Genomic DNA, 25,108 nt, shown 5'->3' on the forward strand with positions numbered 1-25,108 from the left:
CTGCAGCCATACGTATTCCTGCCACTTCAGATTTAACTTATCTGTCTTCAAACTGGTGATTGCCTCTTGCCACTAGTTGGTATGAAAATGAACTGCGGTCTTTGTTAAACCAGCGCTTTCTATGAAGGGATTGGCATGTGTGAGCTCTGGAAGTGGGAATTTAAATCCAGATGTCTAAAAGCATAGCTATAAAAAAGATTAAAAGCCCCCAAATTTCTAAAAAGCTCTTAAAAATTAACTGATGTGCATTTGGTATGCTCACATTACAGCATGCTGGTTTTCGTGTGTGGAAAAGCAAGATCGAGAACACAAGTATGACCAGGTCATAATGCAACCTGGCATTTTCCCGTCTTTTGGATTTTAACTCTGTTCATGAAAAATAAAAAAAAGGAAAAAAGAAAAGACGAAAAAATGAGGAGAAGGGAAAGCAACGACTTTCTGTCCTCACACTCTGCCCACAGTCCTTGACTCAGTAGATATTTCTGTTTAAATGCTTCATGTTCAAATGAAATTGCGTACTCATGTAAGCCATGTATTTCAATCAAAGCCAGATGTATATAGGACTGATCAAATTAAAAGGAAGTAAATATACTTATAATTGCAGGCTTTACAAGCACGAGGTTTCTCTCTGTGGTTGAAACACTTGGCGCAGCGTTCGGATTTGATTACAGTAAAGCTTTCTATTGCTGTGATTGCTCATGTTGTTATTCATGCAGATAAACATACATTTACTGTTGGCAGACCTGCTAACGCCACTCTATTATTAAGGTTGTGTGACATTTCCCATTTCAAGACCTCATATGCAGCAGCTTATAGCTTAACCGCACTTTAAACACTTGGTTGAATTTTCTTGGGAAATTTCAGTCCCAAGAGCCAAGCTGTTTCTGAAAGTCACGCTGGTTGTCAGGTTCCAAAACGCTAACAACTTTCTTCAAAAATAGCTTTACTGACCCATATTTATGGGTAGGGACTGAAAAGTCTGGAAGAAAGTGGCCTGCATTTCAGGGTTGGGGTTTCCAGTGTCTCCAAGAAAATTGTATATAGTTCTTTCTGCTAGGAGCCTCCTGAGCTGTCCGACCTGGTGAGTGCTTGTCTCCCTTTCCCAGCCCTTTTTAAGCACGCACGGGATTTCCCCGCGGGATCCCCGGACACACAGTACCCTCTCTTTAACCACCGACAACGCTGGGCATACGCCGCTGCCGTGGGACTTGATCTGGACCCACAGGAACACCTGAGTGCAAGCAGAGGTTTGCGTCATGGTCGCTTTCTGCTGGCCCAAACCCCAGATTTTGAAAGCAGAGAGATTTCTCTGCTCTCAGTGATGTCTCGGAGCATCTGAGCCACCCATACGCCCTCCTGCAGGCTGAGGCTGAAGCCTTGTCCTCCTCCTCAATACGCAGAGAGGTCAGACAGACAGACCCAGCGCAGGTCAACTAGCCCTGGGCCAACTAGCCCTGGGCCAACTAGCCCTGGGCCGACTCTCCGTTGGGGGCAACACCTTTGCCATCAGTCCCGAGCTCTGTGCAGCCCGTGCACAGCACTGTCCCTGAGCCCGGTGCTTCGAAAGTGCCGTGAATTTACCCATACGCACCCTAACAGCAGCAGCGGGGACACACTCCCGGTGCGTACAAAGCATCGCTTTAGCGATTCTCCACACATGGCCGTAATATCGCCCTATTCCCATAACCGCAGGGTGAAGCGGAAGGTAATCAGAGGCAGCTTTTTATTGATGGTGAACAGGGCAGTACGTATTTCTATGGAAAGGAAGATTTCACAACAGGAATACTATTACGGAGGTTTGTGGTTTAGATGATCAATTTATGCAAATTATATGTAAATTAGCCACGGCCCCTTTGATTTCTGGCATGTAGCCAGCAACTCTTTCATGTTATAATGTTGGGTAACCTTTGCTTGACTGTTTTCTTTTAAATTTAGCTATAAATCTGATATTTCTTTTTCTCTTTATAATTTCCTTGTGAAGCACAGTAGGGTTTTTTTTTGTAAGAAAAAGGATGTTAACAGTATATGAAATCTGCTCTGTAAAATTCAAATTAGAGGATTTATTCATTAAAGCAAACCCTATCATTACGCCAAATACTCTGTTTAGGAAAAGGCACATTATTCTCCAGAAACCTTAATAAGAGGATAATATCAATGTTAGTAAAGAGATCCTGATGCTACTGGGTGCCCTGGGATTGGGAAAAGGATCTTTGCACGGTATGTTTTTGAATGCTTCCCCCCACCACAAAAGAAAAAAGCTGCTGTTTTCTTTCTTAAGATAAAAAATGAAGAGTTATTACTTTTTTTTTTTTTCTATTTTAAAGTCAGCTGCTACCATCTATGTCAGTGAATATAAAGTCTGGCGATTCTTAAATGCACGTTGCAATTTGCGGCTCCGCAACTAGCATTTGCAATGCTGTTGAGCTCTTTGCTCTACGGAATTTAATTACATGGCCTTTTTGCATATGGAGGACACGAACAACAGGATTGCTTTGCCTGGTGGAGACAAAAATGCCCATGCCTTCTCCTTGCGGGCTGGGCTGCAGGACCACTGACGTACAGTCAGGGCCCACTGCTCTGGAATTATGGCTTTATAACAATCCTTTATTTACATACACTGCTGAGGCAGTAAAAACAGCAAACAGATTTTTTAACGGCAGGCAGCCGAAACATCCCCGCAGGGCACGTGCCCCCTCGCCGAGGCAGGAAAGCAGGCAAGTTAAATCAGTTCTGTGACTGCTTTCCAGCAGCGAATTATGTCGACATGAAAACGGTGAGTGCCATTCCAGTAACAAAACGGGTCCAATCTTCAGCGCCGCCTGTTTCTCCCCCACCCCACGGCTCCCCTCAGTTTGAATTGGCATGCACAGGGCGCTGGGAAAAAAAGAATTACTGTAAAGTGTTTCATTAGAAAGGTTTCAATTTACTCATCACGAGATTGCTGAGCAATACTGTAAATAGACTCAAATAAAATCAATAGAAGGAGCTGTTCTCATGCTTTCTAGGATGCTAGGCGAATGGTTAACCTCATTTATTAAGTATGGAGTCTGAATCAAAGCCGTGTTACGTTCATGTACATATTACAGCCGTATTTCCTAGGGATTTAAATAATCTCGCTTAGCAATTCTCTCAGCGGCTGCGGTATCCTTCTGCCTCAGAGTGATTTTCTTTTGCCCTTATTGTGCAGCCCTCATTTTCTTTCCTTCCCTTGGTAAATAAAGACCCTTAACAGCACACACATGCAGCAACATTTGTCCTCGTGCTGCACATCACATCCCGGCTTGCCGGTGCTGCGCTTCATTCCTCCCAACTGTCCTCCCATCTCCTTCCACGGACAGCAAAAGCCAACAGCATCCTTGACGCACCTTTGGCCCTGGCATGGGAGGTGGCTGAATTAAAGTCAAGGATCCAGAGGAAATGCTAGCTGGGATGTCTCAGCACCAGAAAATTCACATTGCCCTCTGTATGGGCAGGATTATCCAAATGAGAAACTTCTGTCTGACAGTCAGTTTTGCTCAGATCTCAGCAGATTTCAGCCTTGAAAACTGGACTGTTCTCAAGTTTAGGAAGTTCCTAAAGTTCAGAAAAATCTAGGGGGGGCGGAGGGGGTGTCACAAAGGAAATATGAGAACAAGGCTTAAAAAAATGAAAAACAGAAATAACAATTATGGGTGCAAGGGAACAGCATGGAAACATTAAAGCAGAAAGGCCTGGACAGTGGTTAAATGCTCCATAAAAACAAGGTTTTAGTGGGAACTTCCCCAGGGAACCATGACCGAAACCACTGACAATAAGTGGATGGAAAGCTCTGAACTTGCAGAAAACCTCTCTGTTGAGCATCCTTCTTTTCAGAGGAAGTTTTAGTCTGCCAGAAAAGGTGAGCAAAGCTGCCTGCTCATACAATATGGGGAACTGGAAGGGAAACCTGTACACTACAGAGAAAGAACGGTCCTAGAGGAAAGGTCTTACACATACGCTATTTGCTTTTTCCCTGCTGACTGTTCTTATGGTCTGGTAACTTGTGCGCTACATTACTGGGTAGTAAGTCACTGGCACCCAATCACACATCACCATATAACCAGTGGATAGGAAACTCCAACATGAGCACAGTTTAAATCAATGCCCTGTAAACTTTGGATAATATTACTTAGACCTTGAAGCACTCAGGCCCCCGAGGAAGCTGTAAAATACACTTCTGGGAGGTTTATAATGGGGCAGACTCGCTATTTTCCATGCAAACATATAATCAAATTACTCACTGACAAAAGGACCAAGGTGTTTGTGGACAGCTCAGTAATTATTTGTGACAGCTTCAGAAACAGAGGAAGGCAACAGTGCCGTTGCATCTGTGATGGACGTTTGAAATCACCATCTTTGTGTACAGCCCTCGATGCCGTAAATGGATCCTGAAAAATCCAGCTGAGCATTACAGTAATTGTAATTCTATTGGTTTCTATAGAAATAGGATTATCCTAACAGCCAATAAATCAATTTCCTCCTGGAACACTAATGCAACGAGAAGGGGCACCATTTCACCGTTATTTATAGAGCAAACAGCTTTTACACAATTTGCAATACCTATCAGAGTTTTATAGAGTTCATGAGATTTTTCAAGCATGTTGCCGCATAAAACCATCTCGGGCAATAAATTATAGGGGGAAATGGGGAGGAGGGGGAACCCATAAAGTAATGCAAGGTATTTACCACCAGATGGCACGCTGGTACAGGTGCCGCCGTTCTGGCAGGGATGCCGCTCGCAGGCATCGGGGTAGAGGACGCAGCCAAGCTTTAATTCGGTCAGGCCGACCACTTCTGCAAAGCTGCTGCGCTTGTTTTGGAGCGGCAGTTCGTTGTTATTTAGGACGACTGAATCCAGGCAGCCCTGAAAGCCGCTCAAGACCTGCGTTGTTCTCTTGTCGGTCAGGCTGCGGACGTTATCCACTTGGACCTGGGCGCCGAAGTAGACGGAGCTATCGGTGCTGAGAGTCTGGAAGTAGAGGGGGGCTCTGCGGCGCTCCACGTAGCTGTCGTCCAGGGACAAGCTCGTGAAATTGCGATTCAGCTCCAGGAAGACCGAATGCCAGCTTCCATCATTAACGGCCCTGCCAGAAATTCCCAGGATTCCCGGGCCGCTTCCGCAGTCCAACTGGAACCACAGTTTACCATCGACGATCTGAGGGAGGAAAACAGAAACCACAGTGCTTCAGGCATTCACCCATCTCGTAATATGCTCTCACGGGGTATCTGGAAACACGGAGGACTTCTAGGCAGTCTTTATACAGTGCTAAAGCTGCTCTCCTACGTGACGCTGAAAGAGCTAAAAGCTGCACCTTTATCACCAGCAAGAAAAAAACCAAACTGATAAGAACCAGCCTACTTAGAATTTACCCAAAGCCACTTACTGCAGGCAAACTGACAATATAGAAAAAATACAGACGCAGAACACAGGTGAGGACTGGGATAACGATATGTCTCGCTGAACAGGGCATGCACTGGAAGACCCATGTTCTGCTCTTGGCTCTGCTGCTGAGCAGCCGTGTCTCTCTGAGCAAGTCCCACCATCCACCCGTGTGCTGCGATTCTGCTCCCGGTGGTTGGCGCTACCAAAAGGGCACTCAGGGCAAGGGACCACCTCTGAGTGTTTGAGAGAGGCTCGTGGCAAAGTCAATGGCCACAGCTTTCAGCTGGGGAAGTGAGGTGGTCTGCTCATGTACACATCTTGTGCCTCTGTAACCTTTTGGAGCATCTCAGCGAGGTGTGGATTTGTCCCCAAGTATCTTAAATTCAGGTTCTCTAAGTAAAACAGTAAGATTCTCATTGACCAAAAGTCAGGTTTTTTTCCATGGATGCTACACTACCTGTTCTGTATATACCTCATAGATGACACAGGATGGCTCCTACTTTTCTTCCTTTTCTGATGTTTACACTGGGTTCATGGCTTTAGAGGGATTGTTAGGATTTCTCGCTCTCCCTCCTGCCTCTCACCCATCTGAAGTCCTCATAATGGGAAAATCTGTGCCAGCCTGCTGGGGCAGGCAAAGTGCGGAGTGAGGGAATAGGTATGGAAGGCTGCTTTCCTGATTAGCAGTTTACCCAAAGATTTTAGGTTTCTTTAACAGATGGCAGATACGTTTAAAATGGCTGACAAGGCTGGAAATAATTTCTTATGACACATTAATTGGATTCAAGCTCTCCAAAAGCTCTTGCAATTATTTTACTTTTATGTCATGCTCTAGGAAGTATTTATTTCTGCAAACCCCATCTCAAGACAGTTCTGTCCCATTATTTATCCCCCTGAAAAGTTCAGGCGCTGTGTCCTTTTTCATCCTTCCCCGCAGCACACATTGTACTCTCACTGGTTTATCCGTAACACAACCCTGCTGCTCTCCTCCAGCAGAGCAGAGCTACCATAGCTGTCGATGCAAGAACCCCCCAGAGCTTTGGTGGCCCCGCTAAACTGGCATGGCTAATGCAGATGTGATGCTGCATTGTGTCCATCTGTCTTTGGCCATTTTTTTGCCATTTCTGTCATGAAAACTCATTTAAAACTGGGTTAGCTAGAGACATCCCTTGGCATGTGTCTGAACTGGTGCTCAAACTCTTCCCTGCCAGGCTCTCTCATGTGGCTTGAAGGTAAATGGGATGCTGTTAATCTACAGGAGCAGACTGTGCTGTCATGTCATTATCACCATTTTACTGTCTTTGGAGGTTCACAAAACTACCTGGAGAAAAGCTGAGGGTAAAATCTTGAGTTCTGACGATCTCTGGACTTCCTTCTCCTTTCCAGACCTCAGTCTCTCGACCCGCTGAATTTGAACTGGGCTGTAACCTCAAGCCAAATCACACCGGGCAGTCGGGCTGTAAACCACACCACTCCACCACTCTGCAATCATTTGGACGGGGTGGACACAATGATGCACAGGACAAGCTCCTGGTAAATGCCAGCTACCTACTTACTCTGCAAGGCATGAGGGATGTAGAGGGATATGCATGTAGAAGGATTCGGAAGAGCAAGAATTAGCCCCTGCTATGGGCAGCTGGCTATTTTGAAGTCCTTGACCTGTAGGATGTAATGAAACTGAGAAGAAATGAGATCTATGATTGTAATACAATGTGCTTGAGGGATGGATGTTGCTTGGTAGTCCTCCAGCTCAATCAAAAAAGGTTAATGGATGTGCAGAAAAATAAGTCTGGATCATTTTTCATTAAAAAACCTTTTCTTGCAGGACTCAAAACTCAGCTGTAAACTATTTCTGAAGATTGAAATTTGGCTTATTAAAGCATCTGCTCAGGGGAATCTCAGTAAACAAGATGCCCTGATAAACTGAGCTGGTTTCTCTCCAGAGATGGAGGAATAGTTTCTTCTCTCCCTGTGCTACAAAATAGTCCGCAAACCTTGAAAGCGCTGCTCAGAAAGTGCAGTCTGGCTCAACAGGAATACAAACCAAACAGAAAAATACACACCAGCATGTTACACTCTGAAAAACAGCCACCATCGGATAAGCAGTTAACTTGCTTCTTATTCAAAAGGCTTTTTCCTTATGGAAACTGTTCTACTGATTGTGTATAATACACATATACCTCCCCTAAGACTACTTATACCCTGAAGGACCTACTGCCTGCATGTCTATTACTCTTACTCACAGAACATGCTTTTCCAATTATCTTTATAAATACAACACCACATATGAGCACCTGGGATAAATATTACACCATTTGTATACAGGAAACGATGATCTAAAAGATTTGCCATTAAAATATGTTTTATACATCTTTCTCATCCACTTTTATTTCTTTTTACCAGCAGATGATCTGACATACACAGTACATATAGATTGTCTGAAAGGCTACGTTTCCTTCCCTTTATTAAAAAAGCACTAGCAACCTCCACCTTAGGCTAGAGCGAAGGATGGAAAGGATGGTCCAACGCTTACAGTACTAGCCTAAGATATGATAGATATTCACGGGAATCCACACTCTGCAGCACTCTTCCTCTGGGATCTCAAGCAAGTCATTAGTTTCAGGTCTCCATCAGTACAAGAGGGATAACGTCATTTCCCTACCTCACACCACTGCTTTACGGATACATACATTAAAGTCTGTGACATGCCCAGATACCCCTAGCTATGGGACCATAAAAATACTTTCATTAATCAGACGGTCACAGGCTTTGCTGTAGCGGGGCAGGGAGGAAATATTTGTCCCCAGGTGGCCCCATGCCTCTCGGAGGAGGAGGAAGAGCTGCAAAGGGCTCCTGTCTTGCCTATTTAGCAGCTAGGCTGGCCGGGCAGGGAGGAGAAGGGTCCTCCGCTTGACAGGACAAAACAATGTCTCCACTCCTAGGCACGGAGAATTCAGCTGTGGATCTTTGAGTCAGCAACTAATCCCTGGTGTTCCTGTGATTCCCCGTAACTGCAGGGATGTCAGGGACACCATTCAATCCTCAAACGGGGCTATTGACACTGGTACCGAGAAAAGCTGAACTTCAAATTATTTTCTTAATAAATGAGGTGCATTCAAGAAAATAGTATGGAAATCTGATGAAAGGCCAATGCCGTTGTCCAGGCTCTGCAGTTATCCAGACAACAACCTCAGTGGAATGACTGGTCTGATTGAGGATTGGTAGCATCAGATTGTCAGTTCAGGTCTGAACGTGTGGCATTGCTTTTTTCTCCATCTACGTGATGTAACACGGCAGAGAGCTTGAGTTACTCCATCTCACAGCAGAGAGATGCGAGCTCTGCAACCCCTCGCCAGCGCAGCCCACAAGCCCCAGCAGAAACCCCCTGCACCAAGAAGAAAGCAAATCCTAGCTGGGCACAAAACTCCCACCAGGCTTCCACCTCTCTGAGCTTTTTGGGCTTAGTTACACTGTCTTTCATTACAACTACTAGGACAGTGAGGTTAACGCCTACTTAAGCTCTTACATACACAAAATTCCTCACCTGTATAAAATGGGCAAAGAAGTACAAAGACCAGACAAGGCTCCAAAAGCTGATGCAATCTGTTACATTTCAACAGTTTCATTCAATGAGCAAAATGGAGCCAAACGCATATTGTAAATTATATTAGAATATTAGCCTGGCTAAGATGTTTGGCTAACATCCATATTTGTGTATCAACATAGGTAATAAAATGATCAAATGGTTCTTCTGAGACCACCTTAGGCTCACACAGTCCATCTGCAGTCACACACCATGGATGCAGCATGCTGCCTACTAATCTATCTGGGGAAATATTTCGTTAGCCGAATTACATTTCAGGTTCGTTTGTGTAAAACGGTGTATTTAATTAAAATATTACTTGTTTCAACTCTAGCCATAACTGGGATCATATCCAAGCTTCAGTCTTATCCAGTGTAAGCCATGTAGCAGTACCGCATTAAAATATATAATATACACTTAACTAAACCATGCAAAGTTTCACATTAACTGCCTGGATGGAAGAACATATGCTTGCCTTTTACCATTCAATAGCTATTATATTTCTGGCATGATGGGAAGGTGTTTCTTTACCTATGTTTAGTTCTTTACATTTCACAAAACAAGCTGAATCTCCATTGCATTCCTTGAAAAAAAAAAAAAAAAAAAAAGAAAGAAATGATGGAATTCTCTTTTGCAATGGCCTCATACTGCTTAAAATTGTTAAATCTTAACTTTTTGCAGATAGATGCTACATAGGAAAAAGGAAATGGTGATACTGGTTTTGGCACACGTAATCTTTTCAAAGGAAAAAAAAAAAGGCCATCGACCTGCATTTTATTTTCCTGCAATTGTCTTAAAAGCAAGAGCACGGAATGAAAAAAATGACCAACCTCTCAAAATCGATGGATGAGTTGCTTTATTAGAAACAGCTGAATAAATAACACCCTTATTATATTGTATCAACACAGCGTAGCTGGTAGGCTTTCAGCAAAGCAGTAGACAAGCAGTTTACTCTATGGAATTTATTATTCATCCAAGGACACCGTGTTATGATTATGAAATATTTCCATCCCTGGAGTTATCACAAATGTATGAGCTCCCAAAATTAAGCTGGTCATTTAAACACTGAAAACCATATTGCAGCATTAATTTTTAAACAGACTGCAATGGGGGAGATTTGCTTCAAAAAAAATCAATGCCACTATACGCCCCACGAGTGGTGGTGTTTTCTGCCTGTTCTCCCATGGGCTCATACTATGTGATGGGTCTAAATTTCTTCCACCTCTGCTGTTGTCTGGCGCTCAGTGATGGTACTGGGCCTCCTGGTGCTAAACTGGCAGATACTTAAGTACATGCTTAAATTAAGGTATGTGAGTAGTTCCAATTGCCTTCAAATATAGGAAGTTAAGCAAGTGATTAAGTGCTTTGCTGGAGTGATGCCAGAGTGCTCAAAAGAGCACAGGATCCCATCCTTTATCCTCTATTTGGAAAGCTTCTCCTCATGTTTAATTTAATTGAAAGCAATGCTCAAATGATAACAACTTCACATTTATAGACCTCTAATTAATCTACTTAATGGCCTCATCTCTGAGCGCTTCTCTATCTCACAACATACATACCTGGTTAAAAAAAAAACAACAAACCAACCCACCCCACCCCACCCCCCAAATGAAAAAGGCCTTACCTCTGGTTTACAAATGAAAAACCATATGCTTAGAAAGTTTAAGGGTAACTTGCTTGAAAGCATCTGAGTTTGGGATTCCCAAAGTGCAGTTCATGAGTCAGCTGCCGTCCCTGAAGAGACCTGCTCTGGCTGCATCCCTTGAGCATAATGCCCTTTGCCTGCCATAGAGCACTTCTGTGAGACCTCAGTCTGATGTTCCTCTGAGAAATGCCCTTCACAAATAAAACTCCAGCAATTCCCGATCTTTTAAGAAATGCCATTTCTCCAAAACACATACCAGATGTAATGCTTTAGTTTTCTTTAAATCCTATGCTTACAGAAGCCAAGGGCCAGACCTGGGAAAAGGATGTACCCACTGCAACAGCAAATCCTGCCCCACCTAAAAGCCAAGCATGAGGCTCTGGGAAGGGAATTCCCTCTGTCATTCCCTGCTCAATGCATGGGAACGCCCTTGCATCCACACACGACCCTGGACCTCTCTCATGGGACATGTGAGGTGGAAGCTGCATCTGAAGCTCTCTACTAAGTGCTGCATCAGATGGGTTCATAGTTGGCAATCCTTTCTTAGAGCTAGGAAGCAAAAAAGAGCATGACCTGGAGGATGGTCTCTGAGATCGGAGCAGAGTAGCTGCAGGTCTTGTTGCTGCTCCTTCAAGTATTATTTTTTCCTTCCAGTATTTTTCAAAGCAAAACGGTTAGGTGATTGTGTGAAGTGGTGACTGAAAACACATAATTCCTACCCCACAACTAAAACCCCAACCCAGGTGGCCGCAATGAGGGGTTGTCCTACTCATTTTTTTGTAATCACATGAATTTTTCTCTTTTTGGGTGGCAAAATTTCCCACTTTCAACTGGAGAATATCCACTCAGTTGTCTACAACGTGACCTGCAGGACTCCTTAATCATAATATTTTTATACAACAAACTCTAAGAAAATAAATTCTCCTATAATCATCCTAACTCCATGTCAGTTTGCCTCTGTATCATCTCCTATTGCTTGCAAGTGGCACCTTTCACCAGGGCCTTTTTTTTTCCAAGCCTTTTTCAAGACTACAAAATCGCAGACATTCCCTACTGATACATACTAAGAGCAACCACCATGAAGACTTCAAATAAGGTCTTCAAGCCTGCAGTTCTATTTTGGATTTTTTGAATGCAAAGTGTACTGAAAAGTTCAAACTGTGCATTTCTACGTGTCTCAAAGCAGAGCTTAATTGTCTTGCACAAATCTGAACAACGCCGAGAGTCCCCAGTGAATGACAGACAGTATTCCTGCTCATGAAATATTTCAGTCTAACAGCTATAAAATTATTTGTTGCCCATTAATAACTCATCTAGCCATTTGAACATTACCTAAGCATTCAGCCAAGAGAACTCTAAAGATTGCAAATACAGACACAAAAGGCTCTGTGCCATTTCTCCCACTGATGAATTATAGGACATGGCCGAGTTACAAAAGTCAATGTCTTCATTTTGTACCTTAGAGGCTCTAGCAGAAATACTACACATGCAGGCTCTTGGATGAGCCTCGCGCTCCCTTTCCATCCAGCAGATATTTGCCGTTCCACGGAAACCCAACAAAGAACAAGAATGCATGGAGAACTTATCAATTAAATAGCGATTGGATATCAATCTCCCGCTACCCCATGCCTCCCTCAACAAATAATCTTAATTCACAGAGTGAAGAAATCTTCACATTCAGTAGGAGACAGGTTCTAACCAGTTGGTTTCTGGAATTAACTCGCCAGCAGTGAGGGCATATCCTCTAACCACAGGCACAGACGCAGGGGAAGAACTGCTACTTCAGCATGTACCTTTTTGACTATACGGTCATATAAACGGCCAAACGTTACACCTCGTGCAGATTGGTTCCTGCATGCAGATACACATAATGTTCTTATAATGAACAGCACCCAATGGAGCATTTTCCAAGTAAAGTACCACTAACAAGCTGCTTTTTTGATTGTTGTTGCTGCCATCGTAGAAATTGTTGGTTTTCCCTGTTAGCATGAAACAGATCGGACTTCATCTTCTCAATCTACAGCTGAAATGAGAACAGCATTCCCCAAATCAAGAGCCAACAGAAAACATATAATCAAGGAAAACAACTGCGGAGAAGATAAGTTATTTTAATTACCTTCAGAATTATACAGGGATTCGCTCTGGTGTACATTATAATCCCATTGCTTTGCAGGGTTCGCAGACGGAGAGCCAACTTGAATTCCTCTTTCTTGCTATTTTCAGAAACGCGGTATTTAATGTAGCTATTCCCAGCAAAGCTAAGGGAAGTGTGGCCTGAAATAACCGTTTTGAAAAGACACATGTTCTTTTAGTGACACATGAAATAATTCCTCAACTGTCAAGTTAATTAAAGAATTTATAGAGCTAATGAGAATGTCTAGGAAGAAATAAATAAAACCCAGCTTTGACAGGAAAAAAAGCTGGCACCCACTACAAAAACATATTGTATTTTGGAGGGAAATTATTTTGGGGGGAGTGGAGGAAAGCTCTTGTTCTCCATACTTATAAAAAAGAGAGGTTTCTGCAAGTATCCAGCACTTTTAAGGTTGCGCACCCCTGGAGGCACCTATGTTGCCTCACTGATAACAGAGGGTGTCAAAGATGACCCTGCCTGTACATCAGGCAGTTGAGTTATGGGTGTAAAGTTAAGTGTGGGCAGATGTCAGCCAAACCCTTGCAATGAGTTCCCTGCAACCACCGGCCAGGACCACAGTGACAGAGCTCAGTATCTGCTGTGTTTTCACCAGGGAAATAGCACGGCCTCTGCCATGAGCCCTGGATTCACTGAAGTCTATGGAAAGCTCCACTTCACCAGCTTTCCACCAGGCTCTTTGTATCCCAGGGAACAACACAGCTGCAGAGAACTAAAAAATGTCCTCAAACTTTCTTCGTGGGATGGTGAAGTGTTTTCATTAATAAAGACTGGAATTCTGGTAATCTAAATCGTAAGCAGAAGAGTTAATTATAGAGCTTTGCCCGTGGCAGGAAAACATCTGGCATAACAGTCCCTAGGAAAAGTCCTGTTTTCTCAGCAGCCTGTTTTACTGATCTGGGATTCAACCAAGTCAGTGGGAATTTCCCAATGGAAACTGGATTCATGGTCTTCACGCAGCCCCACAGCCAAGTATTTTACAGGGCTTATAAACAGATGTGCCAACTGCCGGTGCTGAGAAGGGTTAAGCAGTACGTCTTCTGCTGACTTCAGTGGCACCTCTACCCACAAACAGAGAATGAAAGCACTTTGTTGTTCAAGTATATCCCCCTTTACCACTGTGACATGCACCTGAGCATTCGCCAAGCTTTCCCGGTGGGCACTGGCAGATGAATGGTCTCCGGTTAGCTTCATAGCCCACACACTGCATGTCCCCTGGACACGGCTTCTCCAGACAGGGATCGTTAGACCCAGGGCAGCGTTCTCCTGCAATATGTTAAAATACCGTCAGGGATGCAGTGTAAAGCATGATCTTCAGCAATACGAGAGTAATGAAAGGTAATTATTGATCTCACACGTCAGCACAAGCAAAGAATGGCTTAATAATGATAGCAAAAAACCCCTCAAGCTCATCATGGAAAAGACGTCTTTCGGACAAGTACAGCAAAACTGTTATGGTTCTTCTTCAAAGGCTGTCTTAAAACCGCAACGTATTATAAAAAACAACTACTATGAGCAGTAACTGGTTTATAATTGGTGTTGTGACTCTCGGGCCAGTCACTTTCTCACAAAGCCTCCCGCGCAAGGGATTGAGAGACAGGAGAACACAAATGATATGAAGCTACGCACTCCTTTTGCCCCAGCACACTCATGAGAAGCAAATTTAAGGAGGTAGAGTTCCTAGGAGACAAAATAAGAAAAAGCCATTCCTGGGCTACGGGAGGACAGCTGGACTTTTCATCTTCATACGGCACAGGACAGGCTGCCAGCCTGATCGCACGGCACAGGCACAGACTGGCCCCATCCCCATGTTCCTCCTGACATTTCTGAGATCTCACTTCCTATTGTGCACCTTGCCCAGGCTGCCAAAACCTATCCGCCTTTCTTCTGGTTCTGACTACACAAGTCCTGTTGCATCTGGAAATGCACATGTCCAGGAAAAAATAAAAGTAAAAAAAAAAAAAAGTGGTTTTCTTGGTCTGGACAGTAAGAACTCAAAGTGAAGAGATTTTGAAAATCAAAAATAAGTTGACTGTATTTCTTGACATTACCAAATTGAAGAGAGAAGCAGCTTAATATTCTAAATAGCCAGTTGCAATTTATAATTATAAATAGGGCCAAAAATTTCATGTCCTTTTGTATTTGAGGAAGAGCATAATTCGGATAAAATTATTTTGAATGCTAGTGGCAACTCTTTCCTAAAAATCTTATATTTGTATGGAATCTAATCTTGCCCACAAATCGGCGAACTTAGAACTACTACTAACTTCATAAGGGAAGTAATCTGAAGGGACAGGTGAATATTTATATTAGGTTTATATTTACTTAAAATACTTGTGTGACACAATTACATTAAGGTTCTTCAAAACCTCTTAAATTCTTAACATCTAGCAGGCTGAACATGTCAAGGGCTTTGACAAAAACTTCTATACAACTGGGGTTTGACAAAAACTTCTATACAACTTCTAAAAAGTATCTAAATAAATCTAGTTTGACTGCCTTAATCTTAAAAGATTTGCAAACACTGCCTACAATAATGCATAACCTGATGCAACTATTGCTGCTTGACATACGAATTCTCAGGAATACACGACTTCCACAACAGTTGGCCTTTTCTTGGCGCTAGGGAACTTGGTAGATGCAGGGTCAGCTTCCACCTTCGGACAACTGCGTGCAGCTGCTATGAAAGTAGCACTGAAGTGCAGGAAAAAAAGGCACTCCTGCCCCTGCTTCTGGTGATTTGCAGTCAAATCGGAGGGAGAGCCGGTTGCTGGGAAAGGTCTCTTGTTTTGCTCATCAGATTCAGTTACTTAATACATGCAGGTGATGATTTGAACAATAAAAAGTCAGCACCTTCCTACCCATCACTTTCTGAATATTGGCGGTTCTTGTTTATTGCAGGACCTTTATCATATTCAAAAACTACTTTATTTTTTGAGCATATGTATTTTATTTGCAATTTATAAAGGGAGAAATCAACCTGTCACAGAGTATATCTCCGAAAGTAATGAAAGAAAGAATCTTATTGCTCTCACACTTCAGTGCAAGCCAAGAAGGGCTCGTAGTAAGCATAGCTGAAACTACCTGGCAATGTAAGTACTTTCTGGAAAAAGAAAAATTACTGCTGTGGGTTTCAAAGTGGACATGGGCTGACTACAAATATGGCAATGACTGTAAATGTCTTGCTTGATGTACAGCGCAGTCAATTTAATCTTTAACTTCCTCCCCTCCTTTGTCAAACATTTGTTTGAGAGGTCTATGCAGTAAACGATTTACAGTACTGCCTGTAGCACTGTTAGAAAATGATGCACGGCAATCTTTAATAATCGGTTTAGTAGGTAACATTAGCAGGAATAACAGCTGCAATATACAGTCACACTTTAAGTCTTATAGAATCAAGAAACAAATGTCATTTAATAGGGTTCTGCACTGCAGAATTATATTCTATTTAAGGTAAGGTCTGCAGAATTTAACAGAGAATATGTTTTCTATAGCTTTTCTTTTTTTAGAAAAAAAATCCTTATTTTTTGAATTCAATGGCAAGCAGTAATTATTTATGAAATGATAACAGGTGGTTAAATATTCTATACAGTGCCTTGTATTTTCTACTTGGTTCTTTCAGCTACTTTAATTCATTCTTATGTGACAAATACACAGCATTCTGCTGTACGCAGAGTATCTTTTCTCTGAACACACTTAAACCTTTTGTGAGGCTGTAATTCAAGTGAGCCTCTGCGGAGCTGACAGACAAGTCATCTGGACAAAAGCCCCACAGCTCATCAGTGCGCAGCAGAAGGGGGCACCGAGACTTCCAAATGCGGCTCGGCAAATTTTCACATCCCCTAACCTATGACTGTATCTTTGACATGAAGCAATAAAGCAACAGCTTACTTTGTTATCCATCTCTGCCAGGTTGTTTTTTTTTTTTTTTTTTTTTTTTCTGATTCAAACTCTGAATTGTACTTCAGAGCCATCCTTCCACAGTCAAAAAATAGATGGAAAGGATCTAACTTATTTAGCGCAACTGTAGAGAGACACTAAAGAACTGCTTATCCCGGCAGGCCAAGAATAGTTCTTCTGGTAAACTACACGCAAATCAACTTTTTATTCATCCTGCTGCATCAGGATTTCACAGCTGTCACAAATTTTTTAAAATATTCAGACTTGGGAGAAGCACTGCTTTATGCCTGTCTGTATGGTTATAAGTACATAAGCTACAAATCTGCATTACTGCGCGGCCCCGGCTAACACGTGTTTTCAGGCTGATTTCACAACTATGCGCAGCGAAATTGTGAAATTGTTCAAGGTTACGTTGTCCACATCAAAGATTTACAGCCTGAGTTTAAATAAAATTATTCTGATGTTGCATTTCCACTCCAAAGAGCAGTCTATTTACCATCCAATAAGAGATGCAAGAAATATGGATTTGAATTGATCTTTTCCTTTTCTGTAGGCAAGTCCAAACAATCCACAGCATTCCCCTTGAAACTCACATTAGTATTAATAAAGCTGTTCTCTATCAGGTAGCAGTGAGACACAAGAGCTAGCGCCAACCAGTGCATGGCAGCCAAAGGTGGAATAGACCCACTTGATTTGGACAGACCATCGTCAGTTTAATTCTCTAAAAAAAGGTAAAAGTATTACAATCTACCTACTAGTATACTGAGGAAGAAAACACTCTTCCATTGCAAAATGAGACATTTATTTAACTCTTGTCCCTCCAAAGAAGGAACGCTTCCAGGAATGTAAATATATTTTGAAAATTGAGTGCTTCAACAATTGTAACTTAAGCCTTGTGATACCTGGCATTTTTCTGTAAGCCCGTTCTCCTGAAGCTGTATGAATATTAAACAAGGGTCTGGTTCTCTCGCTTGCAGAAGAAGGCTTGAAAGGTGACTCCTGAAGGCCAGAGTCCCAGAAAGCACGTAAAGCAAACTCTAGACTGTTACTTTTAAACAATCTAATAATTAGTTTAGTGGGGAGGGAAGATGGTCAGCTTAGGAGCTGCGATTTGTTTTTATTTTTGGAGCACGGTGACCAGGTATGTAAGCAATGATTACTGTATACGTATACGTATGTATAGTTACAGGTATGTATACATACTGTATACATACTTGGTTTTGCACGTGTCAGCCGTGGATTTCAGTTAGCTCAAGTGGCCCTGGAAAACTTTGCGTCACACAGTATGTCCCAGCGAATCAGATTCTCTCCCAGTTTTAGAATAAGTGAGACATTTGACCTCTTCCATCCACTCCTTGATCACAGCTTCCCTTAAGACCCTTTAAGTGACAGACAGCAATTCCCACTCGCTCCGATTCTACAGTCATGCCCCCACTTGACGCTTCAGCTCTCCCACACTTTATAGGAGATTGTGTGTTCTCAGCATCAGCCTTAAAACGGGGGATATTTGCAGGGAGAAACATCTCTCCTTACACAACTGCAATGTTAAAAGGACTACAGCCAAACCAAATCTATCATTCTATCTGCAGTTCTTTGTTCCCAAGCACAGACAGGACACGTGCTTCTTCAATCTTCCTGGCTACCTTGACAAGACAACTCAAGGCTCACTAGTATGTGTGTGCTTCCTGAAAATGGGAAAAGTGGTGTTGTACACGTAGGGATTGGGTTCCTCATGCCCAATCCTGCAAAACACCCGGGACTCTTTAAGAGGCAGTGTGCGCTCTGTGGAGCTGAGGACACAAACCACCTCTGAAGATTAGGTCCTATATCAATAGCAGATCATCACAGTCTATGATTTCCTTTTGTCAGAACATTCACAGAACGCTAGAAGTGGCTCCATAAAGTCTGAATTGCCTGGTTTCAGGAGAAAGTGGTCCAAGACTGCTATTCACTTGATTAAATAACGTGAATGTGAGTGTCTGCACTTTCGTTGAACGGTTCTGGGTGTATTAGAAAAATTCTTTCAAACTATTAAGCCAGAACCATATTAAACACTTGAAATGGAATTCATCTCATCTAACTTTAGGGCATGATTCATCCGACTGATTTTAGACATCTAGGGAGAGATGTATCACATCATTAAAAATACCTCATTCTTTCCACTGTCTGCAAATGGGGCCTGGAGTGACCAGCTCAGATGTAGATATATACCCACATTTGTCAAGATGATTTCAATCCAGCCCTCTCCCATAAACATAGTACCGTAACCTCACGTTTGTAAGATTATAATGCAGAACAACTCTATAGCAAAGTAGTCCCAACAAAACCCACTTCATCCCTGCATCTCTGTCTCAACACGAAAGAATTGCTTTGCATCATGAAAAAATAAAAATACGGAATAGATTTTTGCTTCTGAAATGTGAGAATGTCATGAGAACTATTTTACAGGAATATATTTATCCCGGTCCTCCTATCTTTATTTCCCACAAGCACTGACAGATGTTTGCGTTCCTCACGTCATGTGCTGGGAGGTTGGCAATTGCACAGCCCCTATAGCCACACCGAGACAAACCCCAGTTTGTTACAATATTTTTTCAGACAAACACGAGCAGATGAGCCAGAAATCTGAGGAGGCAGTCTGTTATTGGAAAACCCTTTAGTTCAATTTTATTGATTTTAAAGGCTTAGATTGATGCACCTGAACTTTCGAACTTATCCTTCCAGAGCTGAGCTGCTGAGCCTCCAAAGTTCACCCACTGCCTGCTTTGCAGTCTCCCCGCGTTTTCGTGTTAGATAACTCCGTTTGCTCACCAAGGTAATCTAGGTAAGTTATGCACAGCTGGCATGCATAAATTGTGCATATCTGTGACATCTGCCAGTGGGAAAAACACTCCAAGTATGATACATATTTCAAGAACGAGTGAATTAGTTCAAACTCAAGCTTTCTGGGTCATAATTGAATCAGATCTCTGGAAACATATGCAATATTTTAATGGCTTTGTCATAATTCAAGCTATTAATACTGGACTGGATCACGAAACTATCCTAGTAACAAAGGAAGTATAATACTTTTATTATACTGATAATATCTTGCTAATGCTGTCTTGGTAAACAAGCCAAAATAAATTTATCGTAGTATTTTGTGCGCTTTTCCCTGACTTGCTGCATTTATGTGCACGTACAAGAACTACTGATCAAAGAAGTATTTGCATTTTTCTACCTCTTTTACTGGGCCTAGTCTTTAGCCTTCATGAAAGCAAAACTATACATACGTTCTCTAATTAATATACCCTCAGAAGTCTGCGTTACCTCCTACGCGATAAAGCACAGTGTGTGCCCGTGTATTTACCTAAATAGCAAGACGTTTCTTGCGGCTCCTTTAATTAAAAACAGTAGAAGAGGCTGAAGCATTAACTCATGTGGAGAAGGGCAAAGCATGGATTATTTTATTTCCCACCAAGATCTCTTCTCTCCATGCGAGCAAGAGGCACCAAGGCTGTCACCTCTCCGGTAGCTATACTTAAATCCGCAGCTCTGGAGGCTTCTGTCCCAGGCTGGATGGTGGACTGGACGTGCCCAATCCCACCCCAAGGCTTGTGGATCGCCCATGGGAAATCAGCACACAGTGGCTCGATTGGGAGCTGTGGGAACCCAGCCGGTGTTCCAGCGGGACCAGGACCTGCCCCCTGTTGCGACTGTTCCCATAGAGCAGCCTTCGAGGCCACGATAAATCGTCCGGAGGCTGTGGACCACAACCGGTCTGCAGAACCACACCGCCTTCCTGGCAGCCTGCCGTACATTTTGAGGATTGACTGGTACATGGCAGAAAAATTCGGAAATCGCTGTCCCAGCTGAATTACTGTGCTTCCAGTGCAAACTTGCTGGGCAGGGTGGGAAAGGGAGAGAGCTGCCGGATCAGAACTGTACTGCATTGCAAAGTCCTCTTTTTTGGAGCTAAGCTTAGGGATTATGAGGCAGATCCACTTACTATTAGTATCTGAAGGGAATAATACATCATTATTGACTTTAATAAGTAGTGAAATGAAATTACAAACATTGAAAATTTTGGCTGCCAGAAATGCAATTTCTGACAGCGAGGGCTATCGCTATCCCCACGGAGATGAGGATTTGTGATTTCTTGGTACGAAAATGAGACAAAGCTATGATTTAGAGAATATAAAAGTGTTTTGCAGACAGTGCTCCTGCACTGGCTCCTGGATTCGTCTGGAGGATATTGCAGCATTGTCCCTTTTAAACCTGTGAAAATCCTTTATTTCAGAGCCTTTCATGTGTAACAAAATGCCGACTGTTGTTATAATAGATACATCTGTTTGAAACTTATAATGCTATGACTTAAAAATTGACCAGACAGTCTGCTCTTGAATGTACAAGAAAATACCTCAGATACATTATTCTGATATTTTTACAGAACTGAACTTCTATGCATCATTATTCACGTGCCGCAGGAGACAATGACTTCTGGTTAAGTTTTATGCAATTTATGCCTATTTTCATCCCCACTGAAGTCGATGGCAAGACACGAAGTCCTGCTGACCGGTGCAGAAACAAAGGTTGGTTACTGCGAGACACAGCTGCTGAATTCTTGTACGGCTCTGTGTGTGTGTATGTGTGCATGTGCGCTTAAGACGAGGGAGACTTAGATGTATTGATTTTACAGCAGCTTTTTTCTCCACTCTTAAATGAAGTGGAATGAGGAGCAAATAGCCTGGCAAACAAAAGAAACAGAACTATTATTATAACTGCCTGAGGTTTTATACACCAAGTGCAGAATCCTAAGGAAGACTGGCTCTCAAGTCTATTTGTCATATATGCCCATGTGAAATCTCTGCCAAAATGTGGAACAGCCCGAAACCCGGCCAAAAGCCCACCCTGTCACCTACTGTAGCATTAAAGGTCAGGAACAGTGAGTGCTTGCTTGCACTTACTTAATAACATACTTCACTGGTTTCCATGTCTCTCTGCAAAAATGGGACTGGAAAAGGCCTTTCGACCCGCACTGCTTAGGTCAGGGGTCCTTCTGCTTGGAGACTGGTGGCACATCGCTGCAGAGCAGGTTGTTCTGCTACGGTCACTCTGCGGGTTTATTCCAGTGGTGGCACCGAGGGGCTGGGACACCACATCCCTCCCTTCCCTCTCCCTTCCTTCCCCTCCTCTGGAAGTTGGTTGATGGCTCTGATTATGGAGCCTCCAGGAAAGCGGTCTTTGTCGTAAAAGGGCAAAGTTCATCAACTTCCATTTACATCAGTAAACACGAACAATTCTTCCTGAGCCTGAGAAATCAATTCCCACAATACATCAGCCAGCCGTGCTTTAACGGACTGAATTGAAATGCCCCTTCTAATCTGCATCAGAGGAATAAAAACGATCCTATCGCATAATGTGTAGAGATGGGAGGGGAAGAGGGAGCGGTACTCACCATTGCACATGCAGCGCACATTCCTGTAAAAGCGGGGGCACACAAAACTAATTCGTGCCGTGCTATAGGTCATCAGGGAATGTGAATCAATAGATAGACTTTGCTCACAGTGTTGTTCCTGACAATCCAGTCCAGAGCAATTCTTCTCCAAGATAGCAGAAATACGAATCACATTTTCCAAGTGTCTCCTTGCATTGGTAAGCTTCTGAATCAAATAGGCAGGCTTATAGAAACCACCGTTGTGCATCTGAACTGCAAACAGCATGTCAAGCTGATTGCTGCCTGCCACCGGCTGAATACTGATGATGTGCAGGCTGTCTTGTTTTTGGGAGAGCACTGCATTTCGCAAGGTACGCCTGAACCCGTGCATGTGAAGGCCCACAAAGTCTTCGGGGGAAACGTTCTCAAAACGGATGGTGACTGTGTTCTGCAGCATTTCTTGTAGCAATTGCTCAACGTGGACCACAACATCGATGGGTACCTGGAACCGGCCATCACTGACAGAGACGTTCAGGACATACTTGCCGTTATCGAGCCCTCCAAGGGCAATGATCTTCCCATCGTGGCTGTTGACCTTGAACAAACTTTTCTGCTCTGATTTTAGCGTATACGTGAGGACATCGTACACATCCTGGTCTGTGGCATGGATTTTCCCAATGACTCCCCCGGGAAAATCATCTTCCATGGTGACAATGAAAATCTCCAGTGGAATGGCAGTCGGTTTGTGAATGCTCTCTTCAATAACCCTCACCTGAACGTAGGTGTGGGAAACCTGCTGAGGTTTCCCAGAATCCTTTGCCTAATGCAATGTAGAAAAAATAAAAAATGAAATAAAACACACATATAATACAGCCAACAACCATAACTTCTTGCTATACATTTTTTCATAGCATCAGTAATTCTGAAGACCTCTCAAAAGAACTTCCCAAATGCATTTACAAAATACATATGTAAAGAAACGCCTCAGCCATTTCTACCAGTGGAACTTACAAACTCTTTAGGGAAGCACAGATATTTCATCTAAGTGGATTGCAGAGAGAAATGTGTCAGCAGAATGTCTCATTACTCAAACTGAAATGTTCCCATGATCCCACAGCTATCACTTGTCCTCTTCACAACAGAGCCATTTGAGTGTGGTTTATTCTGCACCAAATGGAGTTTGGGCTCACTCCTACCCTGGAAAAGAAACTGAAGCCCCGTGAAATATCACTATCAGTTTCCGCATTGCTTAGTGCGCTCCACAGTGTTTCGGACCCTGCCTAGTTTGTGTCGGTGTGAGGGAGTTCAGAGTTTTTCTACAGCGCTCTGTACTAATTTACCTGAAGCAGTCAAGAAACATGCTTGAAATAAATAAAATTTATCACCCTCCAAAAGTGAAATAGAGTGCTTGTGCTGTTACTAACAATAAAATACGAGAGCAGCACTGCACTTGGACAGATGACTATGACCCAGAGCACGTATGATAGCATCATTTGCACTTTTTTATAGAGAGTGAAAGAGCAAGTATGACAAAAACCCCAAGGCCATCTTGACAGAAAGGTGTGCAAACTTGAATCAGTGTCCTCTCCTGCACTAAGAAAAATGTTTCATTGAAGTCACTATTAAGATATACGGCTCCACACATTTATTTGCTCCAGAGAAGAACCGAAGACTAAACTACCAGTGGGCAGAGATGTAGCACACGCTCAAAGATCTTTGTATTTGGACATGGGGAGGAAAATTTTCCAGCTGAAGAAGAAAAAAAGGCCGGATGGCAACAGCAATAGGGACATTACTAGGAAAGGATAAGTAACTCTAAGACACTCTAAAAATCATTCATCCTTACTCCTAAAAGGGCTGGGTGGTGTATTTGAAAAAAAAAAAAATTCATGTATATGTGCACACACACACACATTCATGCACATCCCATTCCTCTTTCAATTTTATCCTTACTCTTTAATAACCCTAACACAGAGGAGGAACCTGATGGTGGAAAGGAGGAAGCAGCACTCGCACATATGAATGGAAAGAGTTCTATACCTGACAGAAAACTATAAAATATGTTTTCACTGCAGAGATCCCTAAAGAAAATAATACTGGGAGGAATTAGGTCTCCACAACCCAACAGCATGGTTTTCTGAACGTGTTGGTGCATCTCAGACATTGTGGTCTCTCTAATATTTCATTTATATGACATACTTGGAGCTATATAGCTAGAGGATGCTGCTTAAATTTAATTCTCATGTCCAATTTTGGCTATACTGGAAGTTTAGCTAGCAAATTGCCCTGAAAGCAGGATATTTTAGGATGAAGGCATGGCAGGAATGAAAGGTGAGGTTTTTTTATTTTCCTACAAAGCTCAAAAAATAGGTTGCAGGAATATTAAATGGCCAACTTGTAGAACTTTGATTTGAACTGTCAATTAGCATCAGAGCTTCTATTTTTTGAATTGTATCTAACTGAAGATGTTACTGCTATGAACAGCATTAAATGTGCTTGTAAAGGAGCCGACAGGCTGTATTTAGAGAAATCAACCCAGCAAAGCAAGTGGAGGAAGCCTGCATTTCAGACTTAGCTTGCAGAACCATGTCCCATTTCAATGAAGAGGTGCAGTTCATTCCCTGGACTTGCGTATTTACTGAACCCTACTACATTTTCTCTGGCAGGCCTGAGAAACATGGACAACCCACTTTTGGATTTACGTTTTTTTGTAATCAGAATTACCATGGTTACAAAGTTCCTCAACAATGACTCTACAGCTAAGTTTGAGCTGGACTTCTATTGCATGTCTTATTTTTGCATTCTTTAAAAGCTAAGTTGACCTTGGAAATGTGATTTCATGAATTCTTGGTAGGCTTCCAAAAATTTATGATTAAATTTATGACTTAAAAGCAGGAGTGATTTTCCTTCCTAGAACAATATTTTTCTGTCACTTGTTCTGTCGTGTATTTATATGTATATAATGCATTTTTACGTATTTTCCTCGCTTAGCTACAGAAAAAAAAAAGATT

At 42.6% G+C, this 25,108-nt stretch overlaps 1 protein-coding gene across 4 annotated transcripts in view; it reads right to left on the reverse strand.

Annotated features, from left to right (window-relative positions):
- FAT3 (FAT atypical cadherin 3) overlaps positions 1–25,108 on the reverse strand; it is a gene marked incomplete at both ends in the record, with an annotated part of 338,041 nt that overhangs the window by 19,790 nt on the left and 293,143 nt on the right. For all 4 annotated transcript variants that reach the window (XM_082485358.1, XM_082485356.1, XM_082485357.1 and 1 more), the window contains 4 exons: positions 4,705–5,173; positions 12,746–12,903; positions 13,913–14,047; positions 22,119–22,917. In XM_082485358.1, the coding sequence (XP_082341484.1) occupies positions 4,705–5,173; positions 12,746–12,903; positions 13,913–14,047; positions 22,119–22,917 (1,561 nt within the window). The remainder of the gene's footprint in view (positions 1–4,704; positions 5,174–12,745; positions 12,904–13,912; positions 14,048–22,118; positions 22,918–25,108) is intronic.

The sequence above is a fragment of the Vanellus vanellus genome, assembly GCF_965231255.1.
Source record: "Vanellus vanellus genome assembly, chromosome: 1".
Lineage (NCBI taxonomy): Eukaryota > Metazoa > Chordata > Aves > Charadriiformes > Charadriidae > Vanellus > Vanellus vanellus.